The following is a 21,275-nucleotide window of genomic DNA, read 5'->3' as shown; positions in this document are numbered from 1 at the left end:
ACAGCACCAATATCCAGTACCATTATCCGTCCCGGTATTGGCATCTGTCCTGGTCTCCAGGGCTGGATGACGATACCGGATATTGGCGCCGGATGTCAGTTTTTCTGATATCCAACATATAAAGAGAAATATATCTTAAATAATGTATAAATACGTAACTAACCAATAGGAAGCTATAAATATATTATGCTTCAGCATTTATTGTATTTCTTAAAGGTTTTCCATTAAAATTGTGTGCCATTGTCTGTACTATTAAGCCAGTCTAAAACGAGCCCAATAGTACAGTCAGTGGGGCCTATTATTTGTCGGCTAAACATGCATAAATCAGGATGGGTAGAGCGCGGGGTTTCAGGACAATGCGTGCTCGCTTAAACTTTTGTTTCTTCAATACAGGACATTGCGCGCTTGCTTTTTAAACCACTATCCGTATATTGGATATCGTTATCCTGATACCAAATTTTGGTATGGATTTTGATATCTGATATTTGGATGTCAGGTATTGGATTCAATATCTGGCACCGGCATGCACCACATTCAGAGACCTATGATATCTTATATTGGATGTATATCTGATATCAGTCTGATATCCCATATTTGGTATCTGAAATCACCCCAATTTTATTTGAATATCAGGTATCAGTTTTCCAATATGGGACAGAAATCGAATGCCCAAACACTAACACTGGATTTCAACATTTTCTTGATGATATAATACAGTTAGAAATGAGCCTATTGTTGGAGACAGTAATAAAGAAATCAGGAATGTTGGTGATGTATTCACTTACTCATGCTGCGAAGTGACTGACTCGCGCTGTTCTTTAAGATACCAAGTTTTGAACTAACCAGTTTCAAGGAGACTCATTAATCTGTTTGCAAGGGATGTCTGGAGACTCTTGTAACCTCATTTACAAGCATATTTCAGATGAAAAGGAAAGTCAGTGACACTCAATGTGCCCAAGTATGTCAGCCAGTCATGATCCTTCTCCAGGAGACAACAGAACAACACAGGAAAATTCACATTGGCACCATTTCGCAAATGAATGGATGATGATGATTGGCACCACGTGACGGATCACATGCTAGGCGATTCTCTGATGATACACATAAATCAGGGCTTCAAATAAATAGATAAAGCAATGGATGATGCTGGAGTCCCTATTCGTGATTATATCTATAATTTTGAATCTACTTTCATCAATTTTTTCCATTTTTTTCTATAATAATATTATGCCAAAACTAGGGTAAAGACTTGTAAAATAGTAAATTTATTCTGTATACTTTTCATTGCAACCCATAAATGTTACCCCATGAAAATAAGTGAAAATGAACTTTTTAATGAAGGATAAGGCTTCTGCCCCCTGAAACCTTTCAGAAACATACTCTCATTGGAATACCTCTCAGATAAGCCAAAGAGAAGTCAGCATACATTTTAATCAAGAATTTCTGCATTTAAGGATATTAGAATACAATTTCAAAACTAAATTTATCTTAGTTTTTTAGCATCAGTTGTCTGAACACTACTTGAATTTACTGAAAAAGAAAGATTGGAGACTACTTTATCGATATTTCACGTGTATTTCATAGTCATGAGAATAATCTGGGATATCTATTCTGTAAATAGTTATCCATAAATAAGAGGTGAGCCATTAAAACTTGATGTTAATGGTTAATATTCTGACTATGACTAAGTATCCAAAGTAGCAAGTCAGTAGACCTGAAATTGCATCTCACGTGAACTGTTTTGTGTTAAGACACATGCCTTCTTTTTGGTTTTAACTTAATCATTAGAAGTTTCATTGGATGAAATTAGTATTTGAATTGTAGTCTGTGATGGATATGAAACACACTGCAGTTGAGAAATAAAGCTATATAACATAGGAACCAATAGATGAAATTAGTAAACCTTCAAACGTATTTAAGTCATGCATATTCATAATCATACAGAAACTTGACCTTTTGATTTTATGGTTGGCAGTAACTTGACACAATCTATCTTTCTTTATGAAAACCCTGCTGATTTGTATGTTGAACACCATCACTGCTATGCATAAAATCCATGGAAATTTAATTCTCAAGATCATTGAATTTCATTATTGTGGTAAAAATACAATATCATCTTCCATATTGAACCTTCCTGTTTTGGACAAATATTGGGATCTGGCACATTTCCCTTCTTTTCTTCCTATCCTTGGACCTCTGGGTTATTTCTCTTTCTTATTAAGGTTACTTCTAAGGCCTCCAGAGTCCAGCCCATTTATATTGATTATTTATCCATCATATGCTGCATTTAATAGAGGATTATTTAGTGGGGTAAACTAGACCCCATCAGATCAGAGAGAACCAGTTGAGATTCAGTTTTTATCAATTTATGACAACTGTATAGAAATATTTGTTGGTATGCAATTAGTACATTATAATAACCTTCAATTGACCTGCACTTTTTTTTCTCGACTTTGTCGAAAAGGTTGTTGGAGCCTCACCATCTCTTATATCCTATTTTTGCTCCCAATAATATAAGTCATAAGGGATAAATAATCTAAAAGATATTAGACTCAACCTTGCATGGCCAAACACGGCTTGCCTTTATGGGAGGGATCCTACCGAGCTGACCCTAGCATTGACCAGTCTGACACACTTAAGGAAATTTTGGCCTACGCAGACCAATTTTGAGTCAAATTTGACACATGTAGGCATCACGTGAATTATTTTTGGATCATTTTAACTGGTTTTGGGCTGAAATAGTGCTCCTTGATTATTTCATCCTATTTTGTTTTGACCTATTAGATCATTAACCAAATAAATCATTATGCTTTTAAATTTTGATTCTATAGGTTTTAATGGACTGAGTCTAATTTTTGTCTTGAAATATTTCAATCACTTATTTCTATATTCATGTTATCCTACTGGTTTTATTCCACAAGCTTCAGTGATGAATCTAAACCTTCGTACTAATTGCATACCAACAAACTTGCAAACTTGAAAGGCCACAATTTTGGTTCATCAGTAGTATTATTTGGGAGATCACCCACCTATCCTCAGATTAGATAGAAAGTCAAATTTTATAGAATCAATTTACATTTATTAGGATTTTAACATAATTTTTTAGGAATTTGTAATGTCTAATCAATTTTCTTTACGAATATTATGATTGTATTAATATGGGTGGAGTGTTAAACATGCACATTAAAAATATCCTAGGGGACAATGCTTTATACAATTTATGGATTACTAAAATTTGGGATGTTAACTCATAAATGAAAATTATTTAATACCTTGAACATTAAAAATATGATTACCTAGTGATGAGCAAGGGTTATCTCCAGAGGAAATGAATATTAGGGAAATAATGACTTTTAAAGAAATAAGTAGGGGATGCAAATATTTATTTTTTAAAATAAGAGATATTTTGAGATGATAAGGAGATATGTAAGGATAGATATATGAATTCCATATGGATGGATAGTGTGGGTGGATTGATATGGATGAACTAATATTGATGGCTGGATATGATGGATCTTCAGAAGATGATGAGTGCTGGATTTTGAGCTTGTGGTTGACTTGATCCTCACTCGACTCGCTTAATGAAAGACAAAATGGAATCATAACTAACCTTCAAATATTTTGATAACAGATGATGATAGAATCACCTTTAGACCGATTGGATGTTTATTTCTTGGTTCCCCAATAGAATTGAGTTAAGTAGTTTAAATGCCCAAGTTACAGATGTTTCCAAGTAAGCCCTGCCACATCAAATATCTTTCTTCATCTTGATGAACACCATTATTGATCGATTATCTTCATTATGATTTCATTGTTAGGGAAGGGCACACAAGGAGAGAAAGAAGGAGGATGGGCAAGTGAAGAAATTTGGCCCCTGTAATTTTTTTCATAGCTTTCTCCTATTGATACCTAACGCAATTTTTTCAAAATTTTAAGCATATCTTATGATGCAGAAATATCATTTATTTGTGACCCTTGCCAATGTATTAGTCTATTTAATACCTTCAATGAATCAATCAACTTTATTGGCCGACCTTAAATTAACTATGTTTCATAACTTCAAATAATCATATCAACATATATATTAATTAATCAATGATCAATTTAAATTCATCAATATGTTTAGTTTCCAGCTCATGAGGTGCCAAGCTCCACCTTGTGCTCCAAAAGATTAAACGGAGTATGCCAACTCTCTCATGGAATTTTTACTTCTATGATCCGACTAAGTGAATTATGCATAAATTATACTACAGAGATCAATATTCTGTAAACATGAGTCCTACTTATTCCTAATCAAAGCTTACTTGATTAGGTCGCATACAATTATTTAGTCCCACTCATATTATGGGTGTGGCTGATCTTGTAGACATTAGTGTGGAGGCATTTGGGAAACATAGAGGGTAAGGATTTCATTGAATTGATATGTCTGAATCCTAATGCATATTATGTGGCCGTCGAGCCAATCATACCATCATGTTTCATTTGAATTCATTGAAAGAAATATTTATTGATTATTTTGTCCATGAGTATAATGAAGTCCATGAGCATGTGCACTGATGAAGTGAATTATAATGAGATCATCATACATCGATCAATAATATTTAAACATATATTTTAAACAATTCTATTCGATGGATAGTCAAGATGGACATCAAATTATCTGGATAGAATAGCACTCTCTTGTCCTACTTATATGATAGGCACTGTTGATCCTATGGCAGTTAGTGTGGAGACACCAAGGAAAAACATTGGGTGCTCTTTATAGAAAGAGTTCACTAAAATGATAAGTATGAATCCTAGAATAGTATTCGACATAAACTTCAATCAGGTTGATTCATTTATGATCATGTAAGTGTTATGTTGACTTGAGACACTAATGACATGTTATGGATGGATGGTTATGTTTTGACTACAACTTATGAGTCACTAATCATGGAATGCAAATAAGTCTTAGCTCGAATGTAGTAAGAAGTGCATGGAGGTGATTGAGCGGTCAAGATAAGATCGTTCATTCTTAGTATAGGAGGAGATTCACTCAAGAAAGCCGATGCAGTTAAATCCCTATCTAGAGTAGTGACGATATTGGAGAAGGCATTCTTCAACAATCTTACTACGCATAAATATTTACTAAATGATGAATTACAGGCTGAAGATTAGCCATACTATAAGTCATTAAGGATTCTCGCGTGGTCAAAGAATTAAACATCAATGATATTGGGAATCGATCAAGTTTCCATTAGAGAGTTCATCAGGTACTATATATCTTCTAGAGCACGAGGTATTGTTTAGCACCTTGATGTAACACGACGACCGGGTCGATACGCTCGTGCTACACCACAGGGGAATGACTGCAAAGTTATGCGACATTGTGATAAGATGCGTGCGAGTATAGTAAATCAAAGAGAAATATGTTAGATGTTGACTGATCTGAGGTGTAACTAAGGTGACGACATGGGGAAATGACGTGGCCTGGCCAAGCTCCCAATGAACCGTATGATCAACTCGACGGCCGACGGAGTGGGGGACAATCTCCATTCGAAAGCGCCTGTGACATCAACGTGACCGAGCAGGTCCAACACCGCCAAGGAGTGACCCTAACAAGTGATAATGGCTAATCCTACAACACGTGTAACTTCTCTTGGGCAGAGCAGCACTCGAAGACCGGAACTGAAAGAAATAATTTTGCTGTGAAATTAAGGGAATGGGAGGGTGAAGGGGACCTGTAGTTCATCGTCGTTGCACCAGGGGCGGGCTAAAGAAGAAAATGTTGAGGTCGTTCGATGGCGCTCCGTGATCAACATCGAAATCGATCCGCGTGTAGAATGCTTGGAGCGAGGCAGAGTCGAGTCCGCGAGTAAGTGACATCAGTGTGGGAATGGTGGGTCGACACCCCAGCCTGTTGTTGGGGTCGAATGTGCAAACAGGACCCGTAGCGGTGGAGTGAGTTGACGTCTTTGTACGGGTGATTATCGGGGATGACCTCCACAAGTAACTACCAATGCACCACAACTGAGGCCGAGCTTTGTCCATATGGCCTGGTGTCGGTCGAGACCAACGGTCAAGAGAGAGCCAGAAGATGACGAAGGCTAGAATGCGCTAAAAGGGTGCATTCACACGTTCGAGCGCCCTAGGAAAGCTGATACGATCGGAGAATTATAGCCCCACTGCTGGGGGCTGTCTCCAGGGTTCCCCGTCATGGCATGAAGGCAGAGGGAGGCAATGGCACGCAGGAATACCCCGCCCCTCCAGCGAGGGCCTGCGACTGTCTGAACAGTCCAGCGACAGACAATGAAGAAGGGCAAAATTTCGAACGGGAGACCCGCGGTACACTGCCACAAAGACTCATTCCGGCGGTGACCCGGCGGTCAAAACAGTGGCAGTCTCCCAGGAGAGGTGCATTCTGATCGCGTTTGACCCGTCGGTGGGGTGGTGACTTCCGGTAAATTGGGGGGGAGATCCACAAAAACGACTGTCAAAACCAGGCTGGCTGCGCTGATCGTCCCCACCAGAGTTCTCGATGACCCGGGTAGACCTGTTGGGAGAGGAGACCAAGGAACGGAGGACCCTCAGCGCAACCACCGGGCGAGCACAGAAGGGGGGGGGAGAAATGATCGACGTAAGTCTGAAGATGCGGGGCGACTCGTCGAATGCGATGCTGGAGTCAACGAGAGTCTCTAACCAGCAGTGCAACTCAATGATGTTCGGGAATGATGGAGATACTGCAGGGCAGGGAGGGGGAACGTGGCTTCGTCGACCGTAGGAGACCTGCCCACACCCTGACTGGAGAAATCCTATCCAAAGCAGGAAGCTCTCCCCAAGGGAGGGGGTTGAAGGGGAAACCCTAACCCACAACAATGATACATGGCTCTTTCAAAAACAACATAGCTTCTCTCTTTCACGAAAAAACACAAGTCCATCTCAGGTCAAGGGCCTCCCCTTTCTTTTATAGTGAAAGAAAAAAGGGGGCTTAGGAGTGCACTAATGGGCCTCCTTTAGGGGGAGAAGTCTAGTGGGCTTCCCCCTAAAGGGTACTTCAAAAGGGAAGAAGCCATGCATGGCTTCCCCCCCCTCAAAGGTGTAAACAAAAAGGTAAAACACAAGACTCACATGGGGTAGGCCCCTACACACGCAGCAGGGGGCCTCCCTACAATCCAAGCGTGATGAAATAAAAACAAAATGACGCGAAGAGGACCTTTGTAAAACCATGAGGGACATCCGTAAAATCATAAAACAATGGGAACATGAGATAAAACAACACGAAGCGGATGTGATTTCAAGCCTAGAAGTGGAGGCTCGATTTCTTCAAGTTGGCTTGGGCTCTGCGACGTGGCTGATGATGAGCCTGGGCGTGCTCGACAGGGTGGTCCTCCATCACACCCCATGGGCTCAAAAATTAACATATAGATGGGTTAAATATATCTTTAGTTAATTAAGGTAGATTTTGAAATATGTAATTGATAAGGTTAGCTAATAATTATTATTTGGCTGCTAAAGTTATTAACTAGAATGAAACATGGGCCTTGAGGGTCACATACATAAGATTATAGCTTAATTAACTAAAGATCTATTTAATAACTTGATCCATTTGTGGATATACTTTACTTAAGGAATTTTAATGTTAGGGGGGGGGGGGAGTTTAGGCACCCAAGCCAGCCAGAGCTAGGCACAACCCCTTTCATCCTTGCAATTTTTATCCCCTCAACCAAGAAGAGTGTCTTCAAGTTGAGAAGACCTACAAGGGTTCGAAGAAGAGTTGGAGAAGGAGATGTGAAGATCCAAGAGCACATTGATTATGTGGATACTACTAGAGGTTGGACACCTCAACGGTTTCATGACACTAGTTGGAGAAGGAGATGTGAAGATCCAAGAGCACATTGATTATGTGGATACTACTAGAGGTTGGACACCTCAACGGTTTCATGACACTCTCTAAGGGAGTAAGTCAAGTGTGTAACAAGTCCCCCACAAGGTACCAAAAGTTTGGTTTGATATTATCATCGATTTGAAATTGATTATGTGTTTCGTTTCCATGAAAAATGTTTTTTAAAGGTACTGATTGATGAAACTATAACCCAACAAATCCCTGAATGATATCATAGTAAACTATTAAACAAGGTTATTCATGTCACAATTATGTAAGTGGTACTTAAACTTAAGACATCAAAGATGTCTTATGGATGTAAACTTGCTCCCTCGGGAAGTGATCTGATGATGACTTATGAAATCTTATTCAAAGAATTCTAAATCCTCTTAGCTCAAATGAAGTAAGAAGCACATGACAGTGATTGTGTGGTCACTATTGGATCATATGCCCTCAATAAAGATGAGACAGCTCAGGGAAGATGTACTTAAATCCATGCTAAAGGTAGTAGAAATATTGGTGCCCCAAAGTAGGCATCATTCCTATGAGGCTCTTATAAATTTCTAAGAGACAGTAATATAATGAGGCACCTACATTTGATACACATGATAATCATTTGAGTGTCCTCACATTTTTGCTCGTGCTTGTCCCAAGGTCTTCTAATGAGAGTGGTGGAAATATTTTTGTCTAGCAATCCAACAACACATTCCCCATCTTTTTCAATATTCATTTGTACAATTTATCCACTATGGTGGAGAAGTGATGCTTATGATGAAGTCATGAATATATGATCTAACTTAATGAAGTATGATGATATCATAAGATAGAGATCGACATTATTTAATCATGTGAATTAATATTCCTATTTGTAGGATACTCACGAAGGACATCAAAGTATCTGGATAGAATAACACTATTTTGTCTTACTCATATTATCATTACGGCCAGTCTTGTAGGCATTAATGTTCAAACACTAAAGATAGATATTGGGTGTTCTTTAGCAGAAAAATATCCTGAATGGTTTTATGTCAAAACTTCAATCAGGTGATTCGGGTGACTATTGTGTAAGTGGTCCTTAGACCGGAGACACCAAAGACATTGTGGATGGACAGTTGTTCTTTCACTATCATTTATGAGTTCCTAATAATGGAAATCTGAACGACAGGTACAACAAGAAGTTTATGAAGATGATTTAGTGTTGAAGATGGGATCATCTGCCCTTGGTATAATAGGAGACAATTCAAGAAATATGATACAATAAAGTCCTTGCCGAATGTAGTGGAACATCGAAGAAGAGTTCTTTGATGATTTTTGAATGCATCATTACTAAGTCGAAGGACCAATTAAGGTTTGTGATTTAACTATAACTTAAGTCATCCTGTGAGTGTCAAAAAGATGAGGAATAATACAGTCACGATAACTGATGACAACCAAGTTCCATGAGAGAGTCAACAGAGTCATTTGTATCTTCTAAAGTATGAGGTCTAGCTTGGCACCCACGAGCTAGAGATTGGATAACCGATAACAAAAATATTGCATGAGTCAATACACTATTTTGACTTCCCATCCACAGCTTTATTTTGATGTTTTTATTCGGACCCATAGAGGATGTTTCTAATCTATGAGGTAGATCCTATTAAACAAAGATATAATGGAAATATGCCTTTACCTCGCACATTTTCTTCTTAGTTTTTTGGCTTTATAATGATCTATATCAGATCATCTCATCAGTTGGGACATATGGAAAGAAGATATTATTTTCATCATTTTATGACCATAATTATACTGCTCTTACTTTTGTTGGCACTCATCGCTATTTTTTACTTAGTTGTTTTGTCGATTCTCCCATATCCCCTTTCTCAAACATTCTCATTATCATATCAGATATATTCATGTTTGAATCTCTCCGATGGGTACTGCCCTCATGCACATTGGACACTCACATTAAGGGGAAGTTTGCTTTCTTAGAGGGGTTAATATGTAGGGGAAGCTGGCATTTTAGTGAGCCATCCTTATCATTTGATTACTTTCAAAAGGGGGGAGAAACTTAGGTATCATTCACATTTCAAAATTCATAAAAGGGGAATTTCAAGATTAGCGCTTAGTGCATTTTATTAAAATGTTTAAAATAAACTAAAATGCAAAGTCAATCATCAGTCAATGGTTAAAATCATGGATATGAAGATAACCAACTTTATAAGGTTTCAACATACAAATCACACATGTAATGAATGACTACCTTCAAGTAAATAAATATATATGATGTTTGACCATCTGGTTATTTGAAAAATCATCAACTTAGACATCAAGACTTTTATGACATGTTATTAATAAGGTCCTATGTCACCGGTTAAATAATTATGTAAATCAGACACCATTTGGCCAGTGAAACATGATGTCCAACATAGACTCATCTACCTACTTTAGAAATTTATATCTGAATTATTGGATTATTTCATAAGATCTTAAATGTAGACGAATGACATTAAATATTTATAATACTTTGAAGAATACTATTTAATAAATCAATAATATTTTTATGTACTTCGATGTTAAAGCCGTGGAGGAAAGTCCATTATTGAATTTACCTTTTATGGCTTATGAAGTGGATGTCAAAGTTGTATTCATGCCAATTCAAAATCGAAGCAGTTATTGTGTCTTATTTTTCTCTCTATTATTAAATGCAATTTACAATTGATGAATGATATGTCATGTGTCTCACCAAATGACTCATTTTTAGTTCCAAAATATACATAGATGCCAAGCTTCAAAAGTAAACAGTTTGATCTTGATAAAAAGATCAAAAGGAAAATCAAGATAAATTGTCAGACCCTCCTTTTTCCTAAATGGAAATGCATCAAAATGATCTCATATTAGACAGTGAAAGATGCATTTTACGCACAAAAGAAACAAATCTTGATCATCATCCAGGATCTAAAGAAAGAAAAATGCCAGATATCTGCGGATGAGTCCTAATATATTAAAAGTCAAGGAGTAAAACTTTACTGTTATCATTCTAATGCACGTGCCAGCTCATAAAAAATCAAATAAAAAGGAATGAAACCCGAGATAGGTAATCCATTCGTGGAGCTTACATAGATTCTCTGATGTTGGGCAAATCCCCATCCATCTAATCGCGTATCTTCTGGACTCCAACCCAGCGAGCATAGTCTACCCACCTGAATCATCATCATCACCATCATCATCATCATCATCATCATCATTAGCATGACTATCATTATCATCATCATTTATGAGAGATAGATGACAATGAATGAGAATGCTTACAGAAGGGATCCCAAGAATGTGTTTCCTGTACGCACAGCGAAGCATAACACGCCCAGAAGAAGCTTTTGGTGGTGCAGCAGGGGCTCTAAGATTCGTTGCTCAATCACCCCAGCCAACACTTGGTACCTTTTTCAGGAATTTTTTCCTCAGATCCAGTGGGAATCAAAAAAAATCTTTTCATGATCGAAAGATAGGAATGAATTTCCACTGAATTTTCATTTTTTCTTCTAATAAAAAATTATCTTAACAATTCAATTGCTATAAAACTGGACAATCGGATACCTGAGGTTACTTGAGACTGCCATGTAGACACCGTAAGCTGCACTAGTTGATAAGATAGGAACATCTTCTGCTTCCCCAGCAAAGTCCTTATCGAGCGCTTTTCTAACGGTGATCAGGGCATTGGTTGCGCCAGTTCCTACCTGAAAAAAATAATATTTCAGAAAACAAAATTCAGCAAAAAAAAGTTCTTAACATATTTGAGTATAAGTTAGACGGTTGCGCATTAGAATTACAGATAGATGCACATGTTTCCACAGCATTGAATAGACTGACGGACAAAAGAAGCCAAAGAAACATGTCAGGCAGTGAGGGTGAGAATGCCCAACTCACCTAATTCTAGAAGGTTCTGGAAGGGGGAAAGTTCTTGGAATATCTAGACGTCTATGAAGTTTTAGAAGCATCAATAATTCTAGTAGCTTCTTCCCTAGCCAATAATTATAAGTAATTATCTGAGATTCTCAGCCACAGTGTCTCCGTCTGCCGCTCTATTTTTTTCCTCCAATCTTTCTCCAGTTTCTCAAAAATTAACGGAACGTACAGGTTAAATGATTCTGATGACTGTTTCTGAAAGATACAAATGTAATTCTCAGAGAATTTGTAAGGATGTAAGGTTAGATTGATATCATACCAAAGATGCGCTGGTGCCGACGACAAAAAGTTTTGCTCCATTACGCTGCAAGACAATGCCCCAGTCATCAATAAGGCGTTGAAATTTTTGATTCATAAATGTTGACATTGGCAAAGAATGTTCTATGTATGAGTAAGGAATAAACTTTTCATGATCATTCATGCATATTTTGTACCCACCACTATGGCACCAACTCTCTGAAGAAATGAATAATGCGTTCCAGCCAATGCAACCTGAAAATAAAAAATATCACAACGGTGAAGAAAAATTAGAGAACTTGTTCACAAATTATGTCGATGAGAAAAGTTTGAAATTTAACCTGAAAGGCGTTATCAGGGCATCCGTAGAAAAATTTGGCAATTGGCCCGGCAGTGAAAGAAAGTGCCGGACGTAGCGGAACGGTGGGGGCAGGAAGCCAGACAAGCATGAAATCTGCAATAATAGCCATAATCTGAAAATAAAAAATGCATATTAAGGGTCAATATTGTAAACGAATGCCCTCATATCTTAAATGGGGAGTGATCAAGTTGGAAAATAATGAATAACACATTTCAAAATATCCTAATGGGGTATTATTCTTATCACAAAAATTCTATAGAGTTTGAAAATTCCATCCATAATTCATCATAAACTCCAAAAAATAACGCCATCGAATCATGCTATTATGAATGTAATAGGAATAAATCTGAGAATAAAGTGCCTGGAGACGTACCACATCCGCAAAAACGAAATCCAATTCCTTCATAAAATTTTCTCTACGACGCTCGTATTCGGCAGCCGTCTGAAAAAACGCCGAACAAAGCTGATTTTAGGAACAGAGCTTGGGAAGTATCGCATAGCGGACAGGAACGGTAGAGTTTTAGTAGCTCAAACGGGTGTTGTAATTATAGCAATTATCATTAAAAAACGGATAAGAACTTGTGAGACACCTTGGTGAAGATTCCAACGCCGCACTCAATGGCCACCTTAGTCAAGAATAGGTCATCCGCGAGCAACCGCTCCTTGAATCCGCTAAATTGAAGCAACCATCCAAGAACAGGCGATTTCTCTAGCTCGAAAAAGCGTTCGACAATGGATCTAGGAATTCTCCCGGCCTGGACGGCGGCGGCGAGATCCTTCGGAATGCTCTCCAGAGACCTTCCAGCCTGCGAAATCACCAACAACGCCTCCAATCTATTCTTCTCGCCAGAAGAATCCTCCTCACCTCCGTCGCCACCGCCACCGCCAGATCCTCCCCCGACGCCATCTCCTCCGCCATCGCCACCAATTCCAACGATCAGCGACGCCCAGCGCTTATCGCCGGCGATCCGGACAGAAGAAGACGGCGAAGACAGCACGACGCAGGAGAGATCGGAAGGCGGAGCGGCCACGACGAACGGAGCGCCAAATCCGACGATCGATCGATGGCGAGGGAATCGACGGTGCGTCGACGAGAGATTCACCGCGCAGGTTGAAATGCTCGCCGTTCCCGCCATTCTAAGCTCTCGAGGGATCGGCCACTGGCGATGATCTTGCAATGCCGCCGAGGAAGAAGATGAGAAGCTCGACTACTGACCTCTCTCTCAGCCATCGCCATCGCCGTTGAAGATGAAGGTCCGGCCAGATCCGTAGGTCCCGCCATGGATAGGATTGACAAGACTGTTTGGCCCTATTTATAGGGCGTAAAGACGAGGACGAAGCCGTTATCCCGGACTTTTCTCCAATTTAATTTCTTTCTTATACTAATTAGGAACCTTGGCGCCCAATTTGTTGAGATAGGAGAAACAAAATTGGGGCGCGGGAGTCAATCTTTAGATTCCAGAGGGCTATGTCGAAATTTGTACCAATAATTCGAACACAAACTCCGGTTTTAAAAAGGCGAAACTTTTGTTTCAGAAAAGCCCAAACTTTTAATTATATTGGTAGGAAGTCCTTAAGAAGTTTTTTATTATGAACTCGAAGCGTGGAAAACAGAATAATGGCAGATTCTAGAATCAGATGTGAATCCTCAGATTCTTTTGGTTTAATTCTAACTTTTTTGCCAAGAATGCAAACGAACATTAGAATCTTTGCGTTGATAAAGCTCAGTATATTATTCGGAGAAGAAAAAAATAAACCTCTGTTTTTCAAAAGATTATTAATAATATTTCAGCAAAAAATTACAGGGCCGTAGGAAAATGTCCTGAACAGTCTATTTTAAAAGATTTGGTGTTTTTGCATGAAAAGCATAGATTCATTAGGGTTTTACTGATAAATTTTCAAGCTCCAGGACAAAAATTAAAAAAAACAAGTGGAATCTTTGGCTTTCTTTATTTCCGTCCAAACTTTATTAAATGAAGAAAAAACAAATGGAAAATGAATGTGACGGGACATTAGCAATGGTCCATTGGTAATATTTCAGCAAAATTTGAAAAATGCCATAATATTGAGTTTTTAGCTTCCATTTCATCCACATTCACAGAGAATATGGCCCTCATATTAATACAATAGGAGAGACTTAATTACATGTATTTTAATCCTATTCCATCAATGTAATTTGGATAGACAGGCTCTGTACTTGCAATTAATCATCACACTTAATGAACCATTTTATGGTTGTATCTTAATGTCATTATTGAATCATTTTCTGGGGGATTAATGAAAGCTGACAATAATGGCATATCTTAATGTCCACTTGGGAAGATTAAATTCAGCGAAGGTACCCTCCTTCACTAACCTTAAACAAATTGAGGAACGAAGATAGAGCCAATATAACAAAGACGTCTGATCTCCTCTTCCCATTAGAGTTGTTGTACAATTACAAGGTTGGTAAAATGTCCACAACTAAAATGTGCAGTGGACTTATGAACTGGACCAACAGTTTAGAAAAACCCATGTCAAATGTTTGATTGTTATTATGAAATTGGAAAAACCTGATATGATGGATGTAGATCCAAATACAAGTGATTAGATAGACCCCGAAATTTGATGCTCCTCTGTTATAGGCATATGTTGTTCTATCTCACAATTCCATTTATCTATCTTTCCATTTATATTTATATAATTACATACCTATCCCTTTGTCCTTATGTCAATCTTTTTCCTTAAAATTAAGGCACACAACTTCACAATATTAGGATCAGGATCTAATCTTTGTTTGTCCAGTCAAGTACAAACAAAGTGATTACATTATAAATGATAAATCTTCCAAGGCAAGGATTAACTAACACTGTTCAGACTGTTTTTCAGTATCGTCGTCATAGTGATATCTTGCTCAAATTTTATATGTTATATGACAAATTGAAAATAATATGTTAGAAACAATGATTAACTAATAACATGTTATATGATAAATTGAAAATGATATCAATAATGCTAGATTTGTTAGAGTTATCAATAATCCTATGGATACCTGAAATTTAGTATATTAGGATAACTGAACTTATAGCTTTGTGAGTTCAGATATTATAAACTATATTTTATAATTGTATTTTTTTAATAAATTAAATCCAATTTAAAGCAATAAATTAAACCAATTTACTGAAGAAAAGTTCAAAAATAATTTTAAGATATTCTGCTTGCTTAAAAATACCTTAGTTGGCACTTTGGTGGCAACGGTGAAGGGTGGTTCATGGAAATCATATGCAATGAAATATGATTTTTTTGTCATTGGTAGCACTTCAAATGGAGGCAGATACATGTCAGCGAGCATCGGAGTCAATGTGGGGTCCAGACAGGTGAAGACGAATGAAGACCCGAGGAAAAAGACCAAAAAATGAGACTAAAAAAGATAAATATCATAGTAGCCTTATAATCATATGCCCAAAAGTGAAGTGGTGCTTTTTTCCTCTTAACTCTTGATCAGATCATGGCTCCTTCAATCCTTCACTCTTCAAATTCAACAATTGAACCCAAGAGAGACTTTGAATGACAAAGCCACCAGGATCAAAATCTAAGGGTGCTCTTTTTACAAAAAATTGGGGGATCTATGTATAGATCAAAGACCAGGATGGATAGAGGAGAGAAATACAAAACTACCCTCAAATAATCAGCCCAAACGCATTTGTCATTATAAGATATGTCGTTCTAAAATTGGGGAAATATGGGATATCCTGGCTCCTTGATCCACGTCACAAATCACCAAAGTGGCGGTGAAATCTCCAATTTTCCAAAGGTTCCACATCAAAATACATGTTTAGATTTACATTAATTGCGTTGTTGTCGGGTGTCCTTGATTTCGTCGAAAGTCACAATCATTGGTTCTAGATCAATGCATTTAATCAAATGTTGACACATGCCCTTAAAATTTCTAAAAATTAGCCAATTATTGGAAAAAATATGCATTTAAAACCTTTCTTCCAGTCATCATTTTCTATCTGGAACTAAAATTGAATAAAGTAAATGAATTTTAGTTTGATTTTATTGTGTGACTTCCCATATCGAACTAATGTCTTGGGCACATTTAAGGGGTTAGATCCAACTATTAAATCAACGAATATTATTCTAACACTTGCATGGAGGATCAGGTAGCATTTATTCCAGCTTAAATCAACTCTTTTTCTACATGTAGCATATTTTTTGTAAAAAACCTTTCAACATGGGCACTTTGATTGCTCAACTAATTATTGGCCTCAACCAATGATTGTTTGGCACCATCATTCGTTAAACACTGTGACTGGTTAGCACCAATCATTTGCTATGGCCAATGATGGGTTATAACTCAAATGAATTGGATTTGAACAGCTGGTGGTGCAGATCAAACAAACATAAATTACATTTAAAACCCAAAACAATATTTAATTTAATTCAATATATATTCTGGATTAATGAAGTAATTTATTTCTGAACATAATGTTAATTTTTGTGTAAAAGACCATGAAATTGGTGAGAATATCAGCGTAAAATATAATATAATTTTAAAAAATTCAATCATATGTATTTACGATAATTTTAATGGAAATTAGCATGTAAAATACATGATATTAGTATTTTAAATTAACTTGTTATTTGTTATTATTGGTTAGCAACTAGGTTAGATGTTGATTTATGCCACAATATTGTGAGTGTTCCTTAGACCTAAGACACCAAAGACATCTAGTGTTTAGATGTTGGTTTTTTTGTTTTGACTAAGATGTCCATGTTTATTTCAAATGATTGTGTAGCCAAGGCAGATGATGCAGTAGAAAAGAGTTTTCTTACGATTTCCCAAATGCATCAGCACTAACAAGGATGAATGATTAGGGTTAGATCGTTGATCACGCTCTAAGTTCTTATATGATTTTCATAGGATAAGGGATTATACATACATCTTAACTGATAATAGATAAGTTCGATGGAAGGGTTGATGAACTTTTTTGTACCTTTTGGAACTCATGGTATAGCTTTGTGCCTCACATGTTACTAACTCAACCAATCGGTTGGGTTGAATCGAACTATGTTTAATATATATATGTTAGATCTAGTTACTTATCTAGGTTATCAAATAAAAAAATATTGAGCAGAGGGAGTCCTTAACTAGACTGATATTACCCAAGCACATCACATTCACAAGGTTTATTGGAAACTAGAGGATACACTTAAAGTGCAATGGTTTTTATAGAAAAGGTCTATGGTGTATAGCAGGTGAAAATGCCAAAAGTGAGAAACATATATGCATGTCTCTCCCTTTGAGCCTCCTTCAACCTCTCCCCTTGAACACCTTGGCCCACCTATTGCAACTAGAAGACGTAGAGATCAAATGTGTGAAGGACCGCGTGTATATATCTTGAGGCTGGATGTTTGTGTCAATCAAGGTGATTCATTAAATGAACCACATGATATTTTTTATTGAATCCTCAGTAAGATGTTTTGATCATCAAAACGTTTTGATATCTATTTTAAAGGTTGAGTCAATTTATTTTATTCTGATGCACAAATCTCCTCTCTGATCACTGACATGGCAGATCCCGACATTCTAAGAGTTAAAATTTTTTATTATGATGTTTTGAAATTAAATACGGAACTTCATTAATATAATCCATTAGATACTCAACAAATACGTGTTTTTGTGTTTGATTACGAGAATATAAATAACTCCCAAAAGACAGTACATTCAAATTAGTGCGGTAATTTATCAAAGTTATTAGTATTTTAATGTTGATTTAATTTTTTTGGATTTCTATTTATCCACAAACCGTGTTGGAACAACTTTTTTCATGTTTGATTTCAAAAAATGCAACTACAATACATAAAGATTACCCTTAAATTAGTACACTCATATATGAAATTTATAATTTATAATTTATTTATAAATATCTGAAGTTAAAATGATACATAATAAATTTGATATGTCAACCCTTGAATTAATAATAGTGCTCATGTTGGATTTTGAGATAATTAATTCACCAATAGGAAATCGAGGTTTTAAAATAACTTTTTTGAGAAAGTCAAAATATTATCTCTACAAAACAATTATCATGATGCTTTTGTTTCTATACTAGAAAATGATCATTATCAGACATTGATAACCAACAAAACCAGAAGCTACTTCCAAATGATGGATTAATATTGGTTGTCTGTTGTAGGTTTATAACTTAATCCATTAATGGAATAACTTCATAGGTATGGTGATGAGGTTTGAAATCAATCTGTAAGAGAAATTTTATAAACACATAGGGTGATGATAGAGGGATCAATCCACAAAGATAATACATAATTAAGGACTTGATATATAACCTGACATAGAAATATGGACGTTCCGGCTCACAAGAACAAACAACAACCAAAATTATATGATGAATGGGATACTGAGGGTTACTTGATTGATGTAAGACATGGGGAAGAACGAAGAGAAGATGACAGCTTGGGATACAGGTGAATATGGAGGGCAGCGAACACTTTTGAAAGACAATGCTGCAACACGTAGACGGCCCCAAATAGAACATCAACCTACTACTAATGCCAAGTCTGAACTGTTGACTCTTGCGGTTCAAATGATGTTCTGAATGTGAATTTTGAAATATAAATATTTCAAATCATAAATGTATATAAGAACTGATACATGAATTATAAAATCAGCTTGCATGGAGTCAAGTCCGTAATAAAATGATTTGAACAAATTTCTTTAAGCTGCATTTTTATTGGCCTCTAGATGTATTCACATAGTTTTCCGTAATTTGAATCTCTTGGTCAACTTCTCAAAGACACTGTCAGAGATCTTTGGAAATCTCCTGATCATGCCAATAAATCATTAGTGGTGTCTATCTAGAGACCAGATACTGGAACTGATCAAAGAGATTTATCTGAGGCCCCACATGATTTTGGAAGTTATTCTGCCCTACATGATTATATTTTTGGTCTCAAGATCTATTTTTGGCTCAATGTTTCACTGCATAATCAAGTTGGGATCGAGTTAATCAATGATACAATCCCCAATAAGCAAACCACAATGTCCCATTTATGTTCATTGACATATACATATCCTTATTATTATTGTGTAATGTTTAAATTGAGTATATCTAATGGTTAAGAAGAGAGAACGTGAAAGGGAGGATGTGTGTGTGGGAGAATAAGAGAGAGAATGTGAGTGTGTGAGAGAGATGAGAGAGAATATATGTGTGAGAGAATGTGTATGAGAGAGATGAGAGAGAATATATGTGTGAGAGAATGTGTATGAGAAAGATGAGAGAGAATATATGTGTGAGAGAATGTGTGTGCGCGAGAGATGAGAGATATTATGTGTGAGAGAGATGAGAGAGAATGTATGTGTGAGAGAATGTGTGTGAGAAAGATGAGAGAGATTATGAGTGTGAGCAAGATTAGAGATAATAATGTGTGTGAGAGAGACGAGAGATAATATATGTGTGAGAGAATGTGTGTGTGAGAGAGATGAGAGATAATATGTGTGAGAGAATGTGTGTGTGAGAGAGATGAGAGATAATATGTGTGAGAGAATGTGTGTGAGAAGACCAGAGAGAATATGTGAGAATGAGAGGAGAGAAAAGAGAGAATGTGCGTTTGAGAGAGAAAGAGAGAGAATGCCAGAGAAAGAAGAGAGATAATGTGCGTGTGTGAGAGAAGAGAATGAGAAAGGTGAAGAGAAAGAAGGGAAAGAATTAGAGATTAAATGAGAGAGGTGAACAGAGAACATGGGAGATAAAATGAGAGAGGGGAAGAGAGAGAATGGGAGATAAAATGAGAGAGGTGAAGAGAGAGAATGAGACATAAAATGAGACGTGAAGAGAGAGCATGGAAGATTAAAATGAGAGAGGTGAAGAGAGAGCATGGGAGATTAAAATGAGAGAGGTGAAGAAAGATCAAATGAGAGAGGTGAAGAGAGAGCATGGGAGATAAAATGAGAGTGGTGAGGAGAGATGAAATGAGAGAGGTGAAGGGAGAGAATAAGAGATAAAATGAGAGGGGTGAAGAGAGAGAATGAGAGAGGTGAAGTCAGAGAATGAGGGATAAAATCAGAGAGAGAATGATAGAGTTAAAGAGAGAGGTGACAGATAATGGGAGATAAAATAGGAGAGAGAATGATAGATTTGAACAGAGAGAATGAGAGAATGGAAGAGAGAATGAAAGAATTGAAGAAAGAGAATGAGAGAGTGGAGGGAGGTATCAAAAAGAGAGAGCGGAGGGAGGGAGAGAGAGAGATAAAGAGAGAGAATGAGAGTTGAAGAGTGAGAATGAAAGAGAGGTGAAGAGAGAGAATGGGAGAGAAAATGAGGGAGGTGAAGAGAAAAAATGAGGAACTGAGAGAAATGAGCGAGAATGAGAAAGGTGAAGAGAGAAAATGAGGAATTGAGAGAAATGAGCGAGAATGAGAAAGGTGAAGAGAGAGAATTAGAGAACTAAGAGAAATGAGCGAGAATAAGAAAGGTGAAGAGAGAAAATGAGAGAGGTGAAGAGAGAAAATGAGGGAGAGAATGAGAGAATGAGAGAGATGAAGAGAGAAAATAGAGAGGATGAGAGAGAATGAGAGAGGCGCAGAGAGAAAATGAGAGAGAGAATGAGAGAGGTGAAGAGAGAAAATGAGAGAGGATGAGAAAGAATGAGAGAGGTGAAGAGAGAGAATGAGAGAGATAAAGAGAGAAAATGAGAGAGTTGAAGAGTGAGAATGAGAGAGAGGTGAAGAGAGAGAATGGGAGAGAAAATGAGGGAGGTGAAGAAAGAAAATGGGAGAGAGAATGAGAGAGAATAAGAGAGGTGAAGAGAGAAAATGGGAGAGAGAATGAGAGAAAGAATGAGAGAGGTGAAGAGAGAAAATAAGAGAGAGGT

The 21,275-nt window shown here is 37.1% G+C and overlaps 1 protein-coding gene across 1 annotated transcript; it reads right to left on the bottom strand.

The window, feature by feature from the left end:
* Positions 1 to 10,819: 10,819 nt before the first annotated feature.
* Positions 10,820 to 13,643, bottom strand: LOC144712207 (protein RETICULATA-RELATED 4, chloroplastic-like). Its single transcript, XM_078586413.1, has 8 exons — positions 12,989 to 13,643; positions 12,772 to 12,840; positions 12,379 to 12,510; positions 12,239 to 12,292; positions 12,060 to 12,104; positions 11,432 to 11,571; positions 11,150 to 11,275; positions 10,820 to 11,040 (listed from the first exon to the last, which is right to left on the bottom strand). The coding sequence occupies exons 1-8, from the start codon at positions 13,532 to 13,534 to the stop codon at positions 10,992 to 10,994; spliced, it is 1,161 nt and encodes a 386-aa protein (XP_078442539.1). The 5' UTR covers positions 13,535 to 13,643; the 3' UTR covers positions 10,820 to 10,991.
* Positions 13,644 to 21,275: the final 7,632 nt, after the last annotated feature.

This window comes from Wolffia australiana, chromosome 1, assembly GCF_029677425.1.
Source record: "Wolffia australiana isolate 7733 chromosome 1, ASM2967742v1".
NCBI lineage: Eukaryota > Viridiplantae > Streptophyta > Magnoliopsida > Alismatales > Araceae > Wolffia > Wolffia australiana.
The sequence above is the reverse complement of the archived record's forward strand: the minus strand, read 5'-3'. Positions and strand labels throughout refer to the sequence as shown.

What these genes read in the sequence shown, in the direction of transcription:
- LOC144712207 (XM_078586413.1), bottom strand. Translation starts at nt 13,534, where the DNA reads ATGGCGGGAACGGCGAGCATTTCAACCTGCGCGGTGAATCTCTCGTCG. An exon ending in GCAGTCTCAAGTAACCTCAG is followed by an intron (nt 11,276 to 11,431) that starts GTATCCGATTGT and finishes TTCCTGAAAAAG; the next exon opens with GTACCAAGTGTTGGCTGGGG. An exon ending in ACATTCTTGGGATCCCTTCT is followed by an intron (nt 11,041 to 11,149) that starts GTAAGCATTCTC and finishes ATGATGATTCAG; the next exon opens with GTGGGTAGACTATGCTCGCT.